This window comes from Macaca nemestrina, chromosome 9 (assembly GCF_043159975.1).
Source record: "Macaca nemestrina isolate mMacNem1 chromosome 9, mMacNem.hap1, whole genome shotgun sequence".
NCBI classification, from domain to species: Eukaryota; Metazoa; Chordata; class Mammalia; order Primates; family Cercopithecidae; genus Macaca; species Macaca nemestrina.
Genome location: NC_092133.1, coordinates 41,635,742 through 41,658,614, shown reverse-complemented (window position 1 = coordinate 41,658,614; position 22,873 = coordinate 41,635,742). Strand labels below are relative to the sequence as shown.

General features: G+C 42.5%; 1 protein-coding gene across 10 annotated transcripts in view; it reads right to left on the bottom strand.

Annotated features, from left to right (window-relative positions):
- LOC105480288 (cytoplasmic polyadenylation element binding protein 3) overlaps window positions 1–22,873 on the bottom strand; it is a 247,307-nt gene that overhangs the window by 197,923 nt on the left and 26,511 nt on the right. For 8 of the 10 annotated variants that reach the window (XM_071069499.1, XM_071069496.1, XM_071069495.1 and 5 more), the window contains one exon: window positions 4,803–5,833. In XM_071069499.1, the coding sequence (XP_070925600.1) occupies window positions 4,803–5,822 (1,020 nt within the window). In that variant the 5' untranslated portion in view covers window positions 5,823–5,833. Of the gene's footprint in view, window positions 1–4,802; window positions 5,834–6,056; window positions 6,187–8,641; window positions 8,835–22,873 lie in introns of those variants that run through there. The other 2 variants (XM_071069497.1, XM_071069498.1) reach the window with 2 other exon arrangements.

Sequence of the window (22,873 nt, the reverse complement as noted above, 5' to 3'; positions counted from 1 at the left end):
TGGTAGGCCAAGGCAGGCAGATCACTTGAGGTCAGGAGTTCAAGACCAGCCTGACCAATAGGGCGAAATTCCATCTCTACTAAAAATACAAAAATTAGCTGGGTGTGGTCTGTTATCCCAGCTACTTGGGAAGCTGAGGCAGGAGAATCACATGAACCCGGGAAGTGGAGGCTGCAGTGAGCCAACATCGCACACTGCACTCCAGCCTGCGTGACAGGGTGAGACACTGTCCCAAAAAACAAAACAAACAAAAAAAAAGAGCCGGGCGCAGTGGCTCAAGCCTGTAATCCCAGCACTTTGGGAGGCCGAGACGGGCGGATCACGAGGTCAGGAGATCGAGACCATCCTGGATAACACGGTGAAACCCCGTCTCTACTAAAAAATACAAAAAAAAACTAGCTGGGCGAGGTGGCAGACGTCTGTAGTCCCAGCTACTTGGGAGACTGAGGCAGGAGAATGGCATGAACCCAGGAGGCGGAGCTTGCAGTGAGCTGAGATCTAGCCACTGCACTCCAGCCTGGGCGACAGAGCGAGACTCCGTCTCCAAAAAAAAAAAGAAAGAAAAAAGAAAAAAAATCAGTAATCAATATTATGACAAGATCATGCAAAGCCTATGGTCACCATTACAATAACAATAGTCATAACCTTACATTTATGGGATACCTTACTATGGGCCAGGCACTGTGCTATGCAGTTTATATTTAGTTTCACATTTTATTCCCGTTTTACAGGTGAGGAATTGAGAGCCAGCATGTTTATATAATTTGTTCATGATTACAAAGCCAGTAACTGGCAAAATGGAGATTTAAATCCAGGCAATCTGCTGTCAAAGCTTGCTTCTGACAGAAATTATCAACCTGAACCTGGGTAAGTCACCTCACATGTTGGGACTTTGATTTTATCCTCTGTAAAATGAGCAGAGTAGTCTAGAATGGGTGCTCTCAAAAGTCCCTCCTAATGTTTTCTTGACAGCAATGCTATTTAAACCCAAATTTACAACATAATATCTCAGCTCTAGTCCTTTTATTAAATTGGTGCATAAGTAATTGTGGGTTTTGCCATTACTTTTATGGCAAAAAAGTAATGGCAAAACCCTCAATTACTTACGCGCCAAACTCATATATACCTAGGCTTCCTTGTCTTATAGAAATATAGAAAGACTCATATATATAATTCCCTTCAGTGGAGTGCCTCACTGTTCCTGAGCTCTGTTGCTGAGAGGTGCATCACCAAAATGCATCGGCCTAATAGAAAACTTCACTAACCCTTTGAATGGAGTCCAAAGAGAATCTTACTTAAAATGAATTCTACCAGACAGCACCTGCACTACATGGACATTAAGGACACATACAACAAACTTAGCTAGAGCTGTAGGACTTGAGTTCAGTCACTCTACCTCTCACGATCTCAGTTTCCCTATTTATAGAAATGAAGTGACTTTTAGATAAAAGTAATCCCTAAGAAAGCAGCCACCAAAACCCAGGGAAACAAATCAACTTTATTAGAATAAAAAAGTATTATAGTTTGTAAAACAACATTCAAATACAGTGATTGCTAGGCCAGGCATGGTGGCTCATGCCTGTAATCCCAGCACTTTGGGACGCCAAGGCAGGTGGATCACCTAAGGTCAGGAGTTCAAGACCAGCTTGGCCAACATGGTGAAACCCGTCTCTACTAAAAATATAAAAAATTAGCCGGGCGTGGTGGTGGACGCCTTTAATCCCAGCTACTTGGGAGGCTGTGGCAGGAGAATTGCTTGAACCGGGGAGGCGGAGGTTGCAGTGAGCCAAGATCATGCCACTGCACTCCGGCCTGGGCAACAAAAGTGAAACTTTGTCTCAAAAAAAAAAAAAACAGTGATAGTGATTGCTTTTACAATATAAACCATGTAAGTAAAGCTACTCAAAATCTATTGTGTTGGTAGAAACTCGCAAAAAAGAAGCAGTGCAGGGTAGAATGGGTTTCTTTTAAAATTTTAACATACATTAGAGTAGATCACTGTAGAAAGACTCTTTTATTAATAGCTCAAAAAGTCTGTTAAATAAAAAATAAAGTTGGTATTCTATAAACTCTGATTTAAATAAAATCACATTTGCCAGAGTAAATATTTTGAAAAAGTCATCAGAACCACTTATTTTCTGCCTTATTTAGAAAAACTATTTCAACAATGCACATACACAAAATTCTGCACACAAGACTCAGGTGTTCTTTGTTTCTAAGACAAACTTGGTACAGTTATCAACAGAAACCAAGTCTAATATTCCAGCCAAAGCACAACCAGCTTCCTCCTCTGATCCTAAAATTGCTTCAACACCCTAAGCTCCGTTTTATGAAAAAGAAATGAGACATAATGTATATGTAATTCTTCCTGAGGCCAAATAAATAATGCTCAATTTTCTTTTTTTTTTTTTTTTTTTTTGAGACGGAGTCTCGCTCTGTAGCCCGGGCTGGAGTGCAGTGGCCGGATCTCAGCTCACTGCAAGCTCCGCCTCCTGGGTTCACGCCATTCTCCGGCCTCAGCCTCCCAAGTAGCTGGGACTACAGGCGCCCGCCACCTCGCCCGGCTAGTTTTTTTTTGTATTTCTTAGTAGAGACGGGGTTTCACCGTGTTATCCAGGATGGTCTCGATCTCCTGACCTCGTGATCCACCCGTCTCGGCCTCCCAAAGTGCTGGGATTACAGGCTTGAGCCACCGCGCCCAGCCAATAATGCTCAATTTTCAATAAAATCTGTCCTCCTACAAATTTTTTGGCCATTTTTGCCTATCTAATAGCATCACCAGGGATGGAAAGATGAGACTAAACTCAATCCAGTCCATTTGGCTCTTACTAGCATCATTGGTGAATGGTTTGCTGAGTAACAAATGGCAATCCCTATACTACTCATCAATATCAGGTTTGAGGAAACTATGTAGATTTAATCTCTCGCTAATCCCCATGCCAGGAGATAATTCACCAACAGCTAGTTGTATTCAGAGTCAACTCCTAGAAAAAGATAACAAGATCTGTCTACATTATCAGCTCCCGAAACTCCCTGTAAGATTTTAGGTTATCCTCCAGGACTGAACTCAGGTAGGGAGCATGAGAATAAAGAGAGGGAATGTTAGAAAAAGAGGGCCTCTCCTACCAAATGCAGCCTCCCTCCCCTACCCCCTCCAAAAATAAGCACATAAATTCCAGAAAGCAAATTCCTCCTTTTGTCTATGAAACGAATCCCATCTTGCAAAATCTCTTCATTTTATTAAAATAAACAAACTTTAGAATGGGAAGAAATACAACTTAATATTAAAATCTTCCATTCCTGAAGGATCGTTGTGAAAATCCCTTGTGAAGATCCTCTCTCATTAAAAACTCTCATATACACAATTTAGAGGTTTCAGGGACTCCCTTGAACTGTCAAAGTTAAAAATCACTACTCTAACCTAGAGAGTCATGTTCTTCTCAATAACCTCATCTCTTCCTTCATGAATGGGAGCCACTCCAAACATCTGCAATATAAAGAGATGAAGGCTGCAACTGCACCTGACACTATACCTCTGTCAAACTGTCAGTTCTACCAAGCACTCCTCAAAGGATTTCTGCTTCATTTCCTTGACCATCCAAATTGGGTCTTGATGGAGGCCTTCCCCTCTCCCCTTTTTATTTAACTGAGCCTAGAAGCTTATAACCAAATCAACTTATACGTGAAGGATAAGCGTTTGCCTGGGAGCAAAAGCCGCCCGTGAACACACACCCGTACTACACCTTTCCAACCCAAGATGCCCAGGACGCTGCCAACTGCGATGGCTGTGGACTAGATCAGACAGCAAGAACAGAAACAAGGACACTCTTCATTTCAACCTTTTTGTCTGGGGCACTTCCTGAGTTTTTCATTGGCATTTAACACCAAGACACAAGACTCATTTTTCATTAAAGTTGCAAGACTTTCACTTTGCCCAGTTTCAAATGATGTAATTGATCTGTATTGTCTTCTTAACCCAACTGGTGAAGGACACTGCAGCTTTAAATATTTCAGTGCTAGCTAGCAAATAGACTCCATTGCAATATGGCTCTGAAGGTCACGTCCTATTGTCTCTTACCTCTTGCAAAAAAAAAAAAAATCCTTCTTCTAGGTAACATGGAAAGGGTTGCCCTTAGAATTTCCACTCTTCCACCTTCTTGCCTTACACAGTTGTGAGTGTTGATTGGAATCTCACACTCATAATTTTCCCAGCAGGGGCAATATGCTGATTGTTATTAATGATTCTAGCACCTTAGCGAGACATAAACACATGTGTTCACATTAGTTCAATTGAGCATATGCAACCGTCTGAAATAGCACCACTCAAGGGTTGTTAACCTCTTTAAGAGTAAAGCCAGGGTGGTTTGGGTGTGGACAGCTTGCAGGCGGCACCCTGAGCTCAGGATTGCATAACCTGAAATGTGTAGCTACTCAAAATGATAGGAATCTCAGCCTACTCATCCTGGGACTATGCCGGCACCCTGCCACACACTTGCAGCTTTACTTGTCAAAGGAAGTCAAAATAAGAGGTACAAACACCATGAAGGAAAAAATAAACTAAAAGAAAACGGCTTCTTCTACCCTGAAGGGACGAATACGATTCCTCCAGCAATCGCAACGTTCTCCTAACCTCATCTTCCGAGAATGGAACAGCCCTAAAGAACTGGAGGCTTCGAAAGGAGAAAGAGGAGCTGGACATTGCTGCTCTTTTTAAATAAAAGCGGGTAGATGATTAAAAGTCAGAGAAGGGGCAAAAGGAGCGGGGCAGGGGGAAGGAGTGTGCAGGTGCATCACAGCATTACCTGAAATGGCAACAGATTGTTACCATTATCGGTCCGGAAAGCGTTATCCTCCATCCAGGACTTAGAAGTGAGCGGGGCCGCGCGAGGGAACTTGGGCGGCGCGATCACGTTGCTGGAGAAGGGTTTTTTGAGTGGCGAGATGGGGTTGAGCGGGGAAGGCACCCCGACACCCACACCCACGCCCACACCGACCGCCCGGCGAGGGTCCCGGCCCGCCTGCAGGCCGCCCCAGGGGTTGGACGGTGCGCTCCAGGCTGCATTCACGCTTTGGTGCGTGTTCCAGCTGGACGAGGCCGACGAGGCGGCGGCTGCGGCAGCAGCGGCTGCAACCGCCGAAGACGAGGACGGCTTGCTGGTCATGATGGGCTGGTGGCCGTACGCTGCGGCGGCGCTCCTCTGCGCGTAGGGCGCCTGGCTGGGGCTGGCGGGCGAGCGGCGCTGCTGCGGGGGCTGCGCCTGCGGGGGCTGCGCCGGCTGTGCCGGCTGCGGCGCGGGCGCAGGCGGCGGCGGCTGCTGGTGGTGCTGGGTCTGCGCCAGGCCGATCTGCGGGGAGAAAGTGCCTCCGAAGACTGGGTTGACATGGTGCGGGAAGTTCTGGAAGAGCATGGTCCCGTTGACTGGGGTGATCCCCTGGAAGAAGCTGTCCTCTACCGCGTTCGTGGTGCCCGTGGACCAGGTGCTGCCGAAGGACGGCGACAGCGACGCGCCCGGCGCCGCGGGCTCCTGAGGCGGCGGCGGCGGCTGCTGAGGGGGCTGATGGAAACTCAAGCCTGGCAGGAGCGGTGATTCCATCTGCATCTTGTCCGAGCCGTTGGGGGCCGGCGGGGCAGCGGCTGGGCTGAGGGCCTGCACTGCGCTGTTTTCCTCCGGCTTGGGGGTCTCTGAGGAGTGGGGCGTGGACGGGGTTTCGGATACGCTGGACTCAGGTTGGGGCTGCTGCTGCTGCTGCTGCTGCTGCCGCTGCTGCTGCTGGGGCTGGGGCTGGGTTTTGCTTTTGTCCATCAGTAAATCATCCTGCATGGTTTGCGCAGCTGAAACGGGAAAAAAGAGAGACGCGTTATTGTCAATGTGATCATGAATGTCCCTCGCTGAAGCGGGCGGGTGTTTCACTTGCGAAAATCCATCGCCACCGCTACTAGCCAATTGCAATGCAAATCCATAATCTCCCATTTAGAAGAACAGGTCGGGCTGTTGGGTGGGGGGTAGGGAAGGTGTCGAGCAAGGTCTCTAAAGATACTGTGAGAGCGTCTTCACCCTTTCAGAAGTCTTGGTTCCTTTTCTGTACTAGTGAGAGATGTGCTTATAAGACAGAAAGACAGCAATTTCGCCACGTCTCTTTTCCCTTCACCGGAACTCAGAGCGTTCGCCCTGCAATGAGAAACTGATTCTGGTTCCTGTTTTTTCCCAAGCACCACCCTCCCCCAGTTATTTGCATACGTCAATAAATACTGCTGCGTCCTTCAGCAAGGTTAAAAAGACACCGCACACACACGACCCTTTCTTCTCCCTTCCCCAGCTCGAACACTTTTTAAAAAAACAAACCAAACAAAAAAACAGTTTCAGCCCTCTTTATTAGCAAACTGCCTTCTTGCGTTGGTAATTGTTTCATTTAGCTGCAGCGAACCACGAGGGAGGAAATCCTTGGCATTTGTTAGAAGGACTCGGCTGCACAATCATTCTCTGGCCTCCCAGTAGCTGCAGCTACTCCATTTTGTTAGGAGACAGTTTAAAAAAAAAACGTTTTTAAAGAAGTAAAAACCTACTGAAACGTTTGGAAGTGCTTGCTTCTTGTTACTCTAAGGATTATGGTTTTTCTGCTTATTCCCCAATTTTCTTGTCTCCAATTCTGCCGCACAAGAGATTTCTTGGCATCTCAGTGCTTCAGGTCTCAACAGGAGCCTGAGAATTTCTCTGCAGAGTGGAGAAATGCTTCTGGTTGGATTTAAGGTCAGAGAGAGAGAGTGCGCACGAGCGAGCGAGCGCCTGTGAGATAGGGTGGGGGTGGGGCTTTTAAAAAAACCCTGAGATTTAAGTAGACAGTCAAGATAATTCTGGGGTTGCCAGATTTTCAATTTTGAATCCTCCTGCTGCTGTTGGTCACAAGACTTTAGCAAATTTAGAATCCATTCTCTTATCACTAGTATTAGCAGCGAAACACTATGGTTTGAAGACCCTGAATTACCATATGCTAGCAAAAGTGTTAAAAATAGAGGAGTACAAAGTCCCAAATTTTCATACATTGTAATTATAGTGCATTGCCATCACTGCTTCATTTAGCCATATAAGGAGTGTATGGTATTTTCCATCTCACATAGAAGGGCTATATTCACCTCTACCATATAGCCTGTTTTCTTATTCAAGGATGAAAATTAATCACTCAAAACCCAGAGATGGCCATACATGTAGTTAGCTTGTCCTTAGAGCATCTTAATTGCTTTAAATATATAAATATTACACTTCTGAGACCCTAAAAACAAATATTTTGAATGTTAGGGGCATATGACCAAACATATAATTATTTTTAGATGATGATTCAGTACAATTGCAACTAAGTTATTAATAAATTTAATGCAGTTACTTAATTAACCCAGATACTTGGAGAGGAATCTTTCTCAGGACACTTGTGAAAAGGCATTCAGATACACACAGAAGCTCTGGCTCTAGACATCCTCATGATAATAACTATTGTTAAAATCAATGTATCAGAAAATGAAATTATTAACTATTATGCAAAATATATCAGACAAGAAATGGGATTAAAAGTAGTTTGATTATTTTATTAAAAACTATCATTAAAATGGTTCATTAATATCTTTTATTTCAAAGTTTCATACACAAAATAGTGGTGGGCTAAAGGAAATGCTTCGCAGCCACCTTGCTCTCCCTTCTATTCCTCATTCCCCTGCCTTTCCTCCCTTCAACCCCCCCCAGGGAAAAAACCCAACTCAATATAATATACAACACAGATTGCTGGCTACTACCAGTAAAATCTGTTTAATATTGCTTTCATGTTCCTCAGTTCCCTTGGTCTAAAACAATGGCTTTGATCGGTATTGCAAAATACAATACAAAGAGGCAAATGAAGCTTTGATTTAGAAAGACAAAGTTCTATTGCTGCCAAAGAAGATGGTCATAGAAACAGACATTTTCATACTTGGTTTAAACAGTGCTGCAGTAAACCATTATAATCTGAGATTTGAGTCACTTTCAGTGAGCTAGAATTGTCTTTATAATAGCCATATCATCATGGCTGAAATAGGCATTTGATTATAATTTTAATATCACTCTGCTTTTCCGGTTGCTTTTATCAATGCTTGTTGTTAATGCCTTCAGTTTAAACTACATGCTCTTCATGGAAAAATTAATGCTATACCTCAGCAAAAAAGCCAAAAAGTAAGCTGGACTCAGAACATTTTATAATAGCTGTAATCAATGTTAATATATTCATTGAATTTTAAAAATTTTATACCAGGAACACCCATTTCTCTTCTCAACACTCCTTAAAAATATAAATTTCGCTTTCTGCATAAATTCACTCTGTCAAGGTCAAGACACACCTTTAATAAATAAGACCTTTTCAAACAAAAGGTAAGCAATAGATTAAGATAAAATTTACAAAGGTAGTATGCAACGTCTCTCAGCAACTGCCTGTATAGTTTGTTTTGTGTTCTTGGGGTTGTTCTTTGTTTTTTCGGGGTTTTTTTGTTTTGTTTTTGTTTTTGCTTATTTACAGCAAAGTGAGAAATAGATACCTCCTTCCCCTCCCCCACCACACACAATAGATATTCTTTTACATGCAATAACCCAATTTCAAGTAACAAAATCTTAGTAGCAGTTACCTTTGAGTGTCCAGTTTTTAAGAATCGATAAAATTTAAAAGTATACAGTATTTATTTTCTTCTTTCAGGTTGATTATGTGACCGCTCTGGCAAAAGCACTTTGACAACTGTAAGATGAGAGGGCATGCGCACACAGGGAACTGTGGGGGCTGAAGTCCTTCACAAGGTACTCGGTCTGACTTCAGCACGTTCAGCCGGGAAAGGAGGAAGTCTCACAAATACAGATTCTGAGGGGAAAAGGTTGTGTCCTGATTACATTATATCCTCCTAACCAATCTAAATTACGAGTTGTTGAAATAAAAGGGAGAAAAATAAATTGGTTTGCCAACTTGCCATAGGAAGCCAGGATAAAGGGAAACTGAATTGCAGTACTCAGAATAAATAAACCAAGCAGAGCTACCTTAAATGGTTAGAATGGTAATGACTGGGTAGCCAGCAATAGGAATCCTACTAGAAAGAGACTGGGGTGGAGAGGAATAGGCAAGGGAGGGGGAACTACTGGAGAATGTTAGATACTTAAAATCTGACCATACTTAAACACTTAAATAATTTTTTAAAAAATTTTCAGCAGAGATGGCATAAAATAATCACTTTTAGTATAGAATAAAAAACACCTTAATATTAAATGTGATATCAACCTTGGAGGTCGGGTAAAAATAGATTTTAGTCATAAATTTTTGACATCCACCAGATGTCTTTGTATTTTAGTTTTCAATGCAGGAATAAATCACTTACTTTAAGACTGTACCTGATAAGCTCTGAATCAACTCACCTCCTTATTTTTGTCAAAATAAAAGTTTACCTTGCATTATTCATACAAATGATTACTCGAATAAACTTCAACTCTTATACTACAATAATATTTGGTGAAATATTTTTAAATAATTGTATATGCTGCCGGGCAGGGTGGCTCATGCCTGTAATCCCAGCGCTTTGGGAGGCCAAGGAGGGTGGATCACCTGAGGTCAGGAGTTCAAGACCAGCCTGGCCAACATGGTGAAACCCCGTCTCTACTAAAAATTAAAAAATTAGCTGAGCATGGTGGCGGGAGGCTGTAATCCCAGCTACTCGGGAGGCTGAGGCAGGAGAATCGCTTGAACCTGGGAGGTAGAGGTTGCAGTGAGCTGAGATCGGGCCACTGCACTCTAGCCTGGGTGACAGAGTAAGACCCTGTCTCAAAAAATAATAATAACAATTGTATATGTTTAGTGTCATACTGCATAAGACAATGATTTCTTTCTTCAAGACAAACAGTAGATACAGTTTTCTGTTTCTGTTGTTTTTTTGAGACCGAGTCTCGCTCTGTCACCCAGGCTGGAGTATAGTGATACGATCTCTGCTCACTGCAACCTCTGCCTCCTGGGTTCAAGCGATTCTCCTGCCTCAGCCTCCCAAGCAGCTAGGACTACAGGTGCGTGCCACCACGGTCGGCTAATTTTTTGTATTTTTAGTAGAAACAGGTTTTCACCGTGTTAGCCAGGATGGTCTAGATCTCTTGACCTCGTGATCCACCCGCCTCTGCCTCCCAAAGTACTAGAATTACAGGCATGAGCCACTGCGCCTGGCCCAGTTTCTATTAAAAACTTTTTTTTTGGTATGGTTTTTCCTATTTTAACCTCATGATTCCAAGGCTGGAATCTCACAACATATTAAAATCAACTGCTATTATCTATAGCTTCTGAGAGCAATAGTTCAAGAACCGGTTTGTTCATGTAGGCAGAAGATATTTCTTGTGGGATTTGGTTCAGTGCCACTCACCCAAGCGGTTAGGAATAAATGTCAGTTGATGACTGTGCTGATTGAACTTGTAACTGAAAATGTCATCATTTAAAATTGTCTTAATTTTCTATTTCCCTTCTTCACCAACCAGAACTGAAGTATTACCAGAAACCACTGATTTGAAGCATATTGTAATCTTTGTTTCTAGTTATTTCTTTAAAAACAAACAAACAAAAAAAAAAGAAACCTAAGAAAAGAGCCTTTCTTTTTTTTTTTTTGAGACTGAGTCTCGCTCTGTCACCCAGGCTGGAGTGCAGTGGTATGATCTCGGCTCACTGCAACCTCTGCCTCCCAGGTTCAAGTGATTCTCCTGCCTCAGCCTCTTGAGTAGCTGGGATTACAGGCACGTGCCACCATGCCCAGCTAATTTTTGTATTTTTAGTAGAGACCGGGTTTCACAACAGTGGTCAGGCTAGTCTCAAACTCCTGACCTCGTCATCTGCCCACCTCGACCTCACAAAGTGATGGGATTACAGACATGAGCCACCGTGCCTGGCCAATAATCTATTTTTTGACCCCCTAAGATTCTAGCCTAAGTCTGCAAGAAAAGAATCACTTTGAATGAATCCACCAAAAGATCTATGTAAAACAACTAAATCTTTACTTATTCCTACTGTGATGTGACCTTAGCTTACATTTCCCATTTTTTTTCTCTTCCTCTAGCCTCCTAAAGAAAGCTCCACTTTTGCCAAGGTGCTGTGGTCACTATTTGGATTCCAAAATTTGCAAGGATCAACTCACGGTTAATTTTATTCCTGAAGACTTTGCTAACCTACCAAACTTTTGCCACATTTTCAAGTACTCTAACTAAAATAAAATAGCCGGGCGCAGTAGCTCATGCCTGTAATCCCAGTATTTTGGGAGGCCGAGGTGGGTGAATCACCTGAGTTCAGGAGTTTGAGACCAGCCTGACCAACACGGTGAAACCCCGTCTCTACTAAAACTATAAAAAATTAGCTGGATGTGGTGGCAGGCACCTGTAATCCCATCTACTCGGGAGGCTGAGGCAGGAGAATCACTAGAACCCGGGAAGTGGAGGTTGCAGTAAGCCGAGACCGCACCATTGTACTCCAGCCTGGGAGACAGGGCGAGACTGCGTCTCAAAAATAAATAAAATAAAATAAAATAAAATAAAATAAAATAAAAGTAAATACCCTTCAAAACATCCTTATAGCTTCAAGAAATGGATTTTCAAGTACTCTAAAATAAAATAATCCTTCATAACATCCTTACAGCTTAAAGAAATAGATTTTTAAAATTATTTGAAATTAGGATGTCAACTTTTTTTTTTTTTTGACACAGAGTCTCACTCTGTCACTCAGGCTGAAGTGCAGTGGCACGATCTCGGGCTCACTGCAACCCCTGCCTCCCGGGTCCAAGCGATTCTCCTGCCTCAGCCTCCCAAGTAGCTGGGGTTTCAGATACCCGCCACCACACCCGGCTAATTTTTTGTAATTTTAGTAGAGACGGGGTTTCACCGTGTTAGTCAGGAGTATCTTGATCTCCTGACTTCATGATCCACCCGCTTCGGCCTCCCAAAGTGCTGGGATTACAGGCATGAGCCACCACGCCCGGCCTAGGATGTCAACTTTTAATCAGTAACATAGACATTTTTAAGTTATTACTTTCAAAGTTATGACTTGAAATGGTTTCTCTGGGCATTTATTAATCCACCTGACTCTAAGTGCAGGTCTATTAATATGCACAACAGACAAAAATAAACTTTGGCTCTAACCCTTGTTAAACCATAATTAACACTGCCCATACTTAATGGGATTGTATTGTATTGAAAAATAAACTAATCTCTGCTCTTTTTTTTTTTCCTTCCCTAAAATGAGCCTCAAATCTAAAAAGAAAATGACTCGAACATAAACACCAAGGTATAAATATATACCAAGAAAAGAAAAAATTATCAGAGAACCCTCAACAAGAACAAAGCCCTTCTCCACTGAAATGTTTTTTCACTTAACCATAAAAAAAGTATCTTCTTTTTTATTTTTGTAACAGAGTCTTGTCTGTCACCCGAGGTGGCACGACCTCAGCTAACTGCAACCTCCACCTCCCAGGTTCAAGCAATTCTCCTGCTTCAGCATCTTGAGTAGTTGGGACCACAGGTGCACAACACCAAGCCTGACTAATTATTTTATTTTCTTTTATCTTTTTATTTGTTTTGAGATGGAGTTTCGCTCTTGTTGCCCAGGCTGGAGTGCAGTGGCGCGATCTCAGCTCACCACAACCTTTGCCTCCCGGGTTCCAGTGATTCTCCTGCCTCAGCCTCCCGAGTAGCTGGGATTACAGGCATGTGCCACCACACCTGGCTAATTTTGTATTTTTAATAGAGATGGGGTTTCTCCATGTTGGTCAGGCTGGTGTTGAGCTCCCAACTTCAGGTGATTCACCCACCTTGGCCTCCCAAAGTGCTGGGATTACAGGTTAATTTTTATATTTTAAGTAGTGACGGGATTTCACCTTGTTTGCCAGCCTGGTCTCGAACTCTTGACCTCAAGAGATCCGCGTGCCTCGGCTTCCCAAAGGCTGGGATTACAGGTGTGAGCCACCGCACCTAGCCAAAAAAGAGGCACTTTCTGAAATTTTATCTTCAGAGCACAGAACTTCACCATAAATCACCGCCCCCACCTCCTCCTTTTTTTTTTTTTTTTTTTTTTTGCTTTGAGACAGAGTCTCGCTCTGTCACCTAGGCTGGAGTGCAGTGGCGTGATCTTGGCTCACTGCAACCTCTGCCTCACAGCATAAACCCCTTTTGAGTAGCCATTAAGGGCTATAAAAATACTTCACAGAGTTAACTCACGGAGATATATAGTTATTCCTCGGTATCTTGCTGGCTTAGTTCCAAACCCCCTATCCCACCAAATGTCAAAATCCACAGATGCTCAAGTAAGTCCCCTATGTAAAATGACATACTATTTGCATAAAACCTATGCACATCCCCCTATATACTTTAAATAATCTCTAGATTACTTATAATACCTAATACAATGTAAGTGTTATGTAAATAGTTGTTATACTATATTGTTTAGGGAATAATGACAAAAAAAGTTTGTACATGTTCTGTACAAATGCAAGCATTCACTTTTTTTCCAAATATTTTTGATCTGCGGTTGGTTGAATCAAAGAATATGTGGATATGGAACCCACGGATAAGAAGGACAACTGTACACGGGTCAAATACATCATTTTGAGCCTCCTTCCTTCTTTTCCTTCCCTACTTACATCCCTAGCACAATGCTTATATGTCCTGGGTAGTCGGTAGGTGCACTATACATGCTTGCTGAATATATGGATAAATGGATGGATGAATAAAGCATAGTTTTTGTATTACTTAAAACAGCCAGGTTCCAGTAAGTATTAAATTTAGAAGAGCAATTAATTTTTCCTCAGCTGCAAGGATGGGAAGGGGAGTGGTATAAAATAGAAAACCACTTTGGCTTTTATGATGGTCAGTAGTATGTAGACTATTTTATTATCATCATGAAATAACAGACCCACACCTCGCCCTTCCACAGAAATTGTTTCTCCAAGATTACAATAGACACTCTGAGTTAAGTCCAATGGATGTTTGTCAGTCTATCTTGCTTGACCTTGCAACAACATTGACATAACTGACCACACTTTCTGGATATACAGTCATGCATAGCATTAACAATATTTCAGCCAAACCACATATACAATGGTGGTCCCAAAGATTATAATGAAGCTGAAAAATTCCAATCACCTCCTCACTTTGTAGCTGTCAATGTCACAGTGCAAAAGCATCACTCATGTATTTGTTGGGATACTGGTGTAAACAAAGCCACTGTGCTGCCAGTTGTATAAAACTATAGCACATATGGCCGGGTGCGGTGGATCACGCCTGTAATTCCAGCACTGTGGGAGGCCAAGGCAGGCGGATCACAAAGTCAGGAGATCAAGACCATCCTGGCCAACATGGTGAAACCCCATCTCCACTAAACATACAAAAAAATTAGCTGGGCATGGTGGCAAGCGCCTGTAGTCTCAGCTACTCAGGAGGCTGAGGCCGGAGAATCTCTTGAACCCTGAAGGCGGAGGTTGCAGTGAGCCGAGATCGTGCCACTGCACTCCAGTCTGGTGACAGAGTGATACTCCATCTCAAAATAAATAAATAAATAAATTATAGCACACACAATTACGTACAGTACAAAATACTCGATAATTATAATAAATTACTGTTATTGGTTCATGTATTACTTTTTACCATTATTTTACAGTGTACTCTTTAGTAGAAAGGTGGTGCATGCCTGTAATCCCAACTACTTGGGAGGCTGAGGCAGGAGAATCATTTGAATTTGGGAGGTGGAGGTTGCAGTGAGCTGAGATCATGCCATTGCACTCCAGCCTGGGCAACTCTCTCTCAAAAATAAAAATAAAAAATAAAGAGAGACTCTCTCTCAAAAATAAAGATAAAAAATAAAAAAGTAAAAAAAAAATTAGAAATTTTAAGAGTTGAAAAAAGTTTATAGAATAAGGGTATAAAAAATATTTTTGGGCCAGGTGCGGTGGCTCATGCCTGTATTCCCAGCACTTTGGGAGGCTGAGGAAGGCAGATTACTTGGGGTCAGGAGTTTCAGACCAGCCTTGGTCAACATGGTGAAACCCTTTCTCTACTAAAAATGCAAAAAAAATAGCTGGGCGTGGTGGTGGGCACCTGTAGTCCCAGCTTCTTGGGAGGCTGAGGCAGGAGAATCACTTGAACTAGGGAGGCGGAGGTTGCAGTGAGCCCAGATCACACCACTGTACTCCAACCTGGACGACAGAGTGAGACTCCATCTCAAATAAATATATATTTTATATAGCTATACAACGTATTTTTATTTTAAGCTGTTATTACAAGAGTCAATTTTTTTAAAAAAAAGTTTAAAAAGTTAAAAGATTGCAATAAGCTAAGGTCAGTTTTCTTGGAGGGGGGTCAATTTATTATTGAAGAAAAGTTCTTTATAGAAATTTAGTGTAGCCTAAGTGTACAAAGTTTATAAAGTCTACAGTAGTATACAGTAAAATCCTACACCTTCACATTCATTTACTGCTCACTCACTGACTCACACCACAACAACTTCCATTCCTGCAAGCTCAATTCATGGTAAGTGCCCTATACATGTGTACCTTTTATATATATATATATATATATATACACACACACACACACACACACACTGGTTTTTTATTTGTTTGTTTGTTTGTTTTGAGACAGAGTCTCACTCTGTTGCCCAGGCTAGAGTGCAGTGGCTCAATCGCGGCTCACTGCAACCTCCGCCTCCCAGGTTCAAGCAATTCTTCGTGGCCAGGAGGCCCTTCATAAAATTATGGAATGAATGAAACAAATTAACTCAAGACTAACAGAGAGGTGAGAAACATAAAAAAACCCAAGGTGCTCTACAGATTGTCCACTAAGCCACATCTGGCTCACCTGGCTACCTTTCTGCTCCCTTTTCTCTTGTTCTGTTCTCAAACTTAGTCATGGCTAGAATTACTTAACAGATCCTTACTCAGAAGATGTGGACTTCCTGCAATTTCCTGCATGTGAATTGCCTTAGCTTTTAACAATTTTAAAAGCTTTCTAGGTTACCTAGGGAATATCGAATAATTGACCAAAGTTATTTGAATTTTTCTTTTCTTACGCTGTGAGCTCTTTATAGTCAAGGAACTTTGCATCTTTTTTTTTTTTTTTTTTTTTTTTTTTTTTTTTTTTTGAGACAGAGTCTCGCTCTGTCGCCCGGGCTGGAGTGCAGTGGCCGGATCTCAGCTCACTGCAAGCTCCGCCTCCCGGGTTCCCGCCATTCTCCTGCCTCAGCCTCCCGAGTAGCTGGGACTACAGGCGCCGCCACCTCGCCCGGCTAATTTTTTGTATTTTTAGTAGAGACGGGGTTTCACCGGGTTAGCCAGGATGGTCTCGATCTCCTGACCTCGTGATCCGCCCGTCTCGGCCTCCCAAAGTGCTGGGATTACAGGCGTGAGCCACCGCACCCGGCCCAGAATAGTCTTGAAGAATAATTTAAGGCCCTCCCTGAGAGACAAGTCTAACTGGTTGATAAAACTTATTAATCCTGCCTCCTAAATTTCTGACTGACATCCCCTCATCTTCATTCACAACCAGTATAATACTGTACCTGAACTACAGCAGTGATCTCCTAATGTCTCTCATCTAGTATTCTTCCAAATGTGGCCTCCATACTAAATCCTGAGTAATCATTCGAACATAGTTTTACCATGTTATGCCCCTTCCTAAAACTCTCTAATAACTTTTCCCTTGCCATGAGGATAAAATACAAACCTCTTTGTTTATTTTTGTTGTTGTTTTGTTTTTTGTTTTTTTGAGACAGTCTCACTCTGTTGCTCGGCTGGAGTGCAGTGGCGCATCTCAGCTCACTGCAACCTCCGTCTCCCGGGTTCAAGCGACTCTCCTGCCTCAGCCTCCTGAGTAGCTGGGACTACAGGTGCGTGCCACCACACCCAGCTAATTTTTGTATTTTTAGTAGATGGGGTTTCACCCTGTTGGCCAGGATGATCTCGATCTCTTGACCTCGTGATCCGCCCGCCTCAGCCTCTCAAAGTACTGGGATTACAGGAATGAGCCACTGTGCCCAGCCCAAACTTAACTCTTCTACACGTACTCTTCCCAGCCATGCCAAACTAACTCAAATGTCCATTCTTTGCAGCTTTCCTTGACCATGTAAGCAGAATTGCTGATTCCTTCCTTTATACAACTTTGTAATATACATATATATCTATTACAGTATTTATTCTTCATATTTCAGTGTAATTATTTGTTTACACATCTGCCTTTCCTAGAAGACCTGCAGGGTTGGGACTATATTCATCTTTGTAACCCAGGTACTGGGCCTCAAACATAGAGATGCTGGATAAAAGTTTGTTTATCAAATCAAAGAACAGATACCTTTTATCCCAATTTGTTGAAATGTCAAGCACTTCTTTAACATTAGACAAAGAGAAGTTACATGGATTCTATTGCCATAAAATGTGTTCCAAAAACCCTATGCTTAATAATACAAAGTTTAATGTTTACGAAGACATTCCATATTGAAATTCAGTATAATTTACCTTTCTCCTGTTGGAGGATATTTAATTTGTCACCAAGTTTTTACTATTTTCCAAACTGATTGTTTCCTTGAGCCATATTTCTAAAGAAGAAATTGCTCAATTGGAAGGCATAACATTGTTTTTGATACATATTAACAAATTACTTTATTTTATTTATTTATTTATTTATTTATTTTTTTTTTTTTTGAGGCAGGGTCTCTGTCTCCCAGGCTGGAGTGCAGTGGCACCATCAAAGCTCACTGCAGCCTCAACCTCGCAGCCTCAAGTGATCCTCCTGCCTCAGTCCCCCAAGCAGCTAGGATTATAGGCTTGGGCCACCACACCCAGCTAATTTTTTGTATTTTTAGTACAGATAGAGTTTTGCCATGTTGCCCAGGCTGGTTTCAAACTCCTGGGCTCAGGCAATCCTCCTGCCTTGACCTCCCAGAGTGCTGGGATTACAGGCGTGAACCACCTTGCCAAAAAATTGCTTTAGAAAGCTTGCAGCAGTTTATACTTCCACTGGAAATTAGCTTCTATATAAAAACAACGTATAAAGAGTATTTAAAAACAGAATGTGGTTCCTGATAATGTAATAATGTAGAAAAGGACCTCAACTCTTTTTTTTTTTTTTTTTTTTCAGACAGAGTTTCACTCTTGTCATCCAGCTTGGAGTGTAGCGGTGCAATCTCAGCTCACTGCAACCTCTGCCTCCTGGGTTCAAGCGATTCTCCTGCCTCAGCCTCCCGAGTGGCTGGGATCACAGGCGCCCACCACCACGCCCAGCTCATTTTTGTATTTTCAGTAGAGATGGGGTTTCCCCATGTTGGCCAGGCTGGTCTCGAACGCCTGACCTCAGGTGATCCGCCCACCTCAGCCTACCAAAGTGCTGGGATTACAGGCGTGAGCCATCGTGCCCAGTCTCTCAACTCTTTCAATATGCCAAATAATATCAAGTCCCTTTTAACATCCTAATATATTTTATTTTATTTTTTTATTTTTTCTTTTTTTCTGAGACCAAGTCTCACTCTGTCACCCAGGCTGGAGTGCAATGGTATGCCATCTCAGCTCACTGCAACCTCCGCCTCCCGGATTCACGTGATTATCCTGCCTCAGCCTCCTGAGTAGCTGGGATTACAGGTGCCCGCCACCACACCTAGCTAATTTTTGTATTTTTAGTAGAGACGGGAATTTTGTCATGTTGGCCAGGCTGGTCTTGAACTCCTAACCTCAGGTGATCCACCCTCCTCAGCCTCCCAAAGTGCTGGGATTATAGGCATGAGCCACTACGCCTGGCCAACGTCCTAATATATTTAATACTTTGTCATTCTTCTTCATCACACCATCATATGATAATGAAATAGTGCAGATAAATTAAATACTTATAGCTGATGTTTATTAGCTGGAGATTCCTTTTCAGATTATGACACAAGTATACATGTGTGCATATTCCATAGGAATAGGAGAAAAAGATAAGTAGCCTTCATCTATGCTCAGTTTCCAGACCTCAATTATATTTTTTGAACTAATATTTATATATATATTTTTCATGTACTTGTGTTCATCTTAGGTCAAAAACTGTTCACTAGAACAGATATTTTATATACATATATATATACACACATACATATATATTTTTTAAAGAATCTCTTGACTCAGCCTCCTGAGTAGCTGGAACTACAGGTGCTCGCCACCATGCTTAGATAATTTTTTTGTATTTTTAGTTGAGATGGGGTTTCACCATGTTAGCCAGGATGGTCTCAATTTCTTGACCTCGTGATTTGCCTACCTCAGCCTCCCAAAGTGCTGGGATTACAGGCACAAGCCACCATGCCTGGCCCTTTCTTTCTTTCCTTTTTTTTTTTATTTTGAGACAGAGTCTCACTCTGTTGCCCAGGGTGGAGTGCAGTGGCGCAATCTCGGCTCACTGCAACCTCTGCCTCCCGGGTTCAAGCAATTCTCCTGCCTCAGATTCCTACGTAGTGGGGATTACAGGTACACACCACCATACCTGGCTGATTTTTGTATTTTTAGTAGACATGGGGTTTCACCATGTTGGCCAGGCCGGTCTTAAACTCCTGACCTCAGGTGATTCACCCGCCTCAGCCTCCCAAAGTACTGGGATTACAGGTATGAGCCACCGCGCCCAGCCATTCTGTCGTTTCTTTAGACCCCTGCTCAAACCCTACCTCCTAACAATATCATCTATGGCCGGGCGTGGTGGCTTACACGAGACCAGCCTGACCAACATGGAGAAACCCCGTCTCTACTAAAAATACAAAATTAGCCAGGTGTGGTGGCACATGCCGGTAATCCCAGCTACTAGGGAGGATGAGGCAGGAGAATCGCTTGAACCCAGGAGCTAGAGGTTGCAGTGAGCCGAGATTGCATCATTGCACTCCAGCCTAGGCAAGAAGAGTGAAACTCCATTTCAAAATAGATATATAGATATATAGATATAATCTATCTGTACCACATATTCATTGCTTTGCATTTCTGTTTACCTGTTCTGGCAAATAATTATGCTAATTCCCAAACTAGAACTCTAAGCTTCTTGAGGCCAGGCACTACAACTTATCTTTTTTTCCTTCTCAGAGCCAGTATAATATCTTACATAGAGCTTAGTAACAACTGCAGCTAATGTTTATGTGGCAAATACTGATACAATGCTAGGTACTTTCCATATATTAATTCATTTAACCCACACAATAAATCTATGAGGTAAATACTGTTCCTGTTACCAGTTGCAGATGACAAAACATAAACTTAAGTGACTTACCTGACCACTGTCACAAAACTCGTGGCAGAACTAGGACCTAATTTCAATTCTGCTTGACTCTACAGCTGTCTTTTGGCTCCTCACACAAGCAAGTCCTCTTGTCCTACTTGATCCATGAAGCCCAGGAGATAGCTTGGACTCCAAAGGTGTGTTAAGAGGGCAAATTGTGATTCAGCAACTTTTCTTTCTCCCACTGACATAAAGCTTTTATGTAATGACCTTTCCCTGAAAACCAGAGATAAGCTCTAACCAAATAATTCTGAATTCCATTGATGGGCAAGACCCAGTCTTACTGCAGGGTATCCTAAAATCATATGTCTTCTGGCAGGGCGTGGTGGCTCCTGCCTGTACAATCCCAGCACTTTGGGAGGCAGAGGTGGGCAGATTACCTGAGGTCAGGAGTTTGAGACCAGCCTGACCAATATGATGAAACCCCATCTCTACTAAAAATACAAAAATTAGCCAGGTGTGATGGCATGCGCCTGTAATCTCAGCTACTAAGGAGGCTGAGACAGGAGAATCACTTGAACCCGGGAAGCAGAGGTTGCAGTGAGCCAAGATCACACCACTGCACTCCAGCCTGGGCAACAAGAGCAAAACTCCATCTCAAAATAATAATAATCATCATCATCATCATTTGTCTTCAAGATAATTTCTTATTTTTTTTCTTCTTCTTTTTGAGACCGAGTCCTGCTCTGTTGCCCAAGCTGGAGTGCAATGGCGCACCATCTCGGCTCACTCTACCTCCTGGGCTCAAGCAATTATCCTGCTTCAGCCTCTCGAGTAGCTGGGATTACAGGCACACACCACCACACCTAGCTAATTTTTGTATTTTCAGTAAAGACGGGGTTTCGCCATGTTGGCCAGGCTGGTCTCGAACTCCTGACCTCAGGTGATCCACCCACCTCGGCCTCCCAAAGTGCTGGGACTACAAGCGTGAGCCACTGTGCCCGGCCAGCTGACTGTTTTTAAGATGATTATTCATCAAAAGTACTAATTTTAGTCTTCAGAGATCCAGTGAGCAAGGCTGGTCCAGGCTTGAAGTAATGGAGAAAACCTTTGTTTGCTACAACCTCTACTTTAACAGCCAGCAGCTAGTAGGTTCTGTACAAGCTGATGAGTCATAGGGATCATCAGGAAAAAAAAAAGGGCAAGAGTCAATATGTCTACACAGGTTGCCCTTGGATTCTAGTGTCTGAAACCAAGTAGTATTTGTGTAATATCAGTGTCTTACATTCACAAAGGCATTACACTTTATCTAACTCCTTCACCTTTATTATCTCACTTGATGTTAACAGCCCTGTTCAGTGAAGACAGTATAGACAGGACCCTCACATTCACTTCTGCAGATTGTTCAGTGTGCCAGAAGGCTAGCCAAGAAGGCTAGTGAAGATGGAAATTTAGACCATGCTCGTCTCACCAAGTTCATAAACCTTACTGTAAAGCTGTGTCTGTCCAAAGGGAGGGGTCCCTTTTTCTGTTTTGTTTGTTTGTTTGTTTGTTTGTTTGTTTTTTGAGACAGAGTCTCGCTCTGCGCTTAGGCTGGAGTGCAATGGCGTGATCTCAGCTCACTGTAACCTCTACCTCCTGGGTTCAAGGAATTCTTCTGCCTCAGTCTCCCAAGTAGCTGGGATTACAGGCGCCCACCACAACGTCTGGTTAATTTTTTGTATTTTTAGTGGAGACAGGGTTTTACCATGTTGGCCAGGCTGGTCTCGAACTCCTGACCTCAGGTGATCCACCCACCTCGGCATCCTAAAGTGGTGGGATTATAGGCATGAGCCACCATACCTAGCCTCTTTTTTCTGAATTTCTACAAAGGGACTATGTGAGCAGGCAACAGCACTTAGGTTGACTGTTGGGATCCCCATCTTATAGATGTGAAAATGCAGGCTCAGAGATGTTACAAGACACAACTAATAAGTGGTGAGTCCAAGATTAGAATTCAGGTCTTCCAAATCATTAGTAAGCAAGCCTTTTCAACTATACTACAAGTCTCCCAATGGTTCAATTTAATATGTGCTATTTCTGTCTTGTCATGTTGCAGACTGGTATCCTCAGCCCCTTGCTCTAACCAACTGAAGCAAAATCTATAGGTTTTTGGCATAGCTGTAATCTGAAGTCATATCTATTCTCTTCTTGAGGAAGCTGAGAAATAGATATGTGTGCCAACTGTCCTAAAAGAGATACTTTAGATGAATCTCCTACCACTTTTGAAAAAATAAATTAGACCACCTGCCCTAATGCTGCTAACAGATCATATCATCACAGTAACAGGGTATTAACATTATATTATGGAGGTGATGTGTAAAAAGAACACGGGATATAAAATCTAATTATCTAAACGCAGATACTAGCACTACCACTTACTAGCTGCCTGTCCCTAGGTGATTAATAACCAATATTTATTGAACTCATATTAGTTGCAATGATGTGTACTTTATTTACATGAAGAATAATTTCGTACAACTCTAAGAGTTAAGTACCTGCATCATCCCCATTTCACAGATGAGGATTCTGAGGCTAAAGTAACTTGTCCTGGGCTATAATGTTGGCAAGTAGAGAAGACAGGATTCCAACCCAGGCAATCTAGCTCTAAA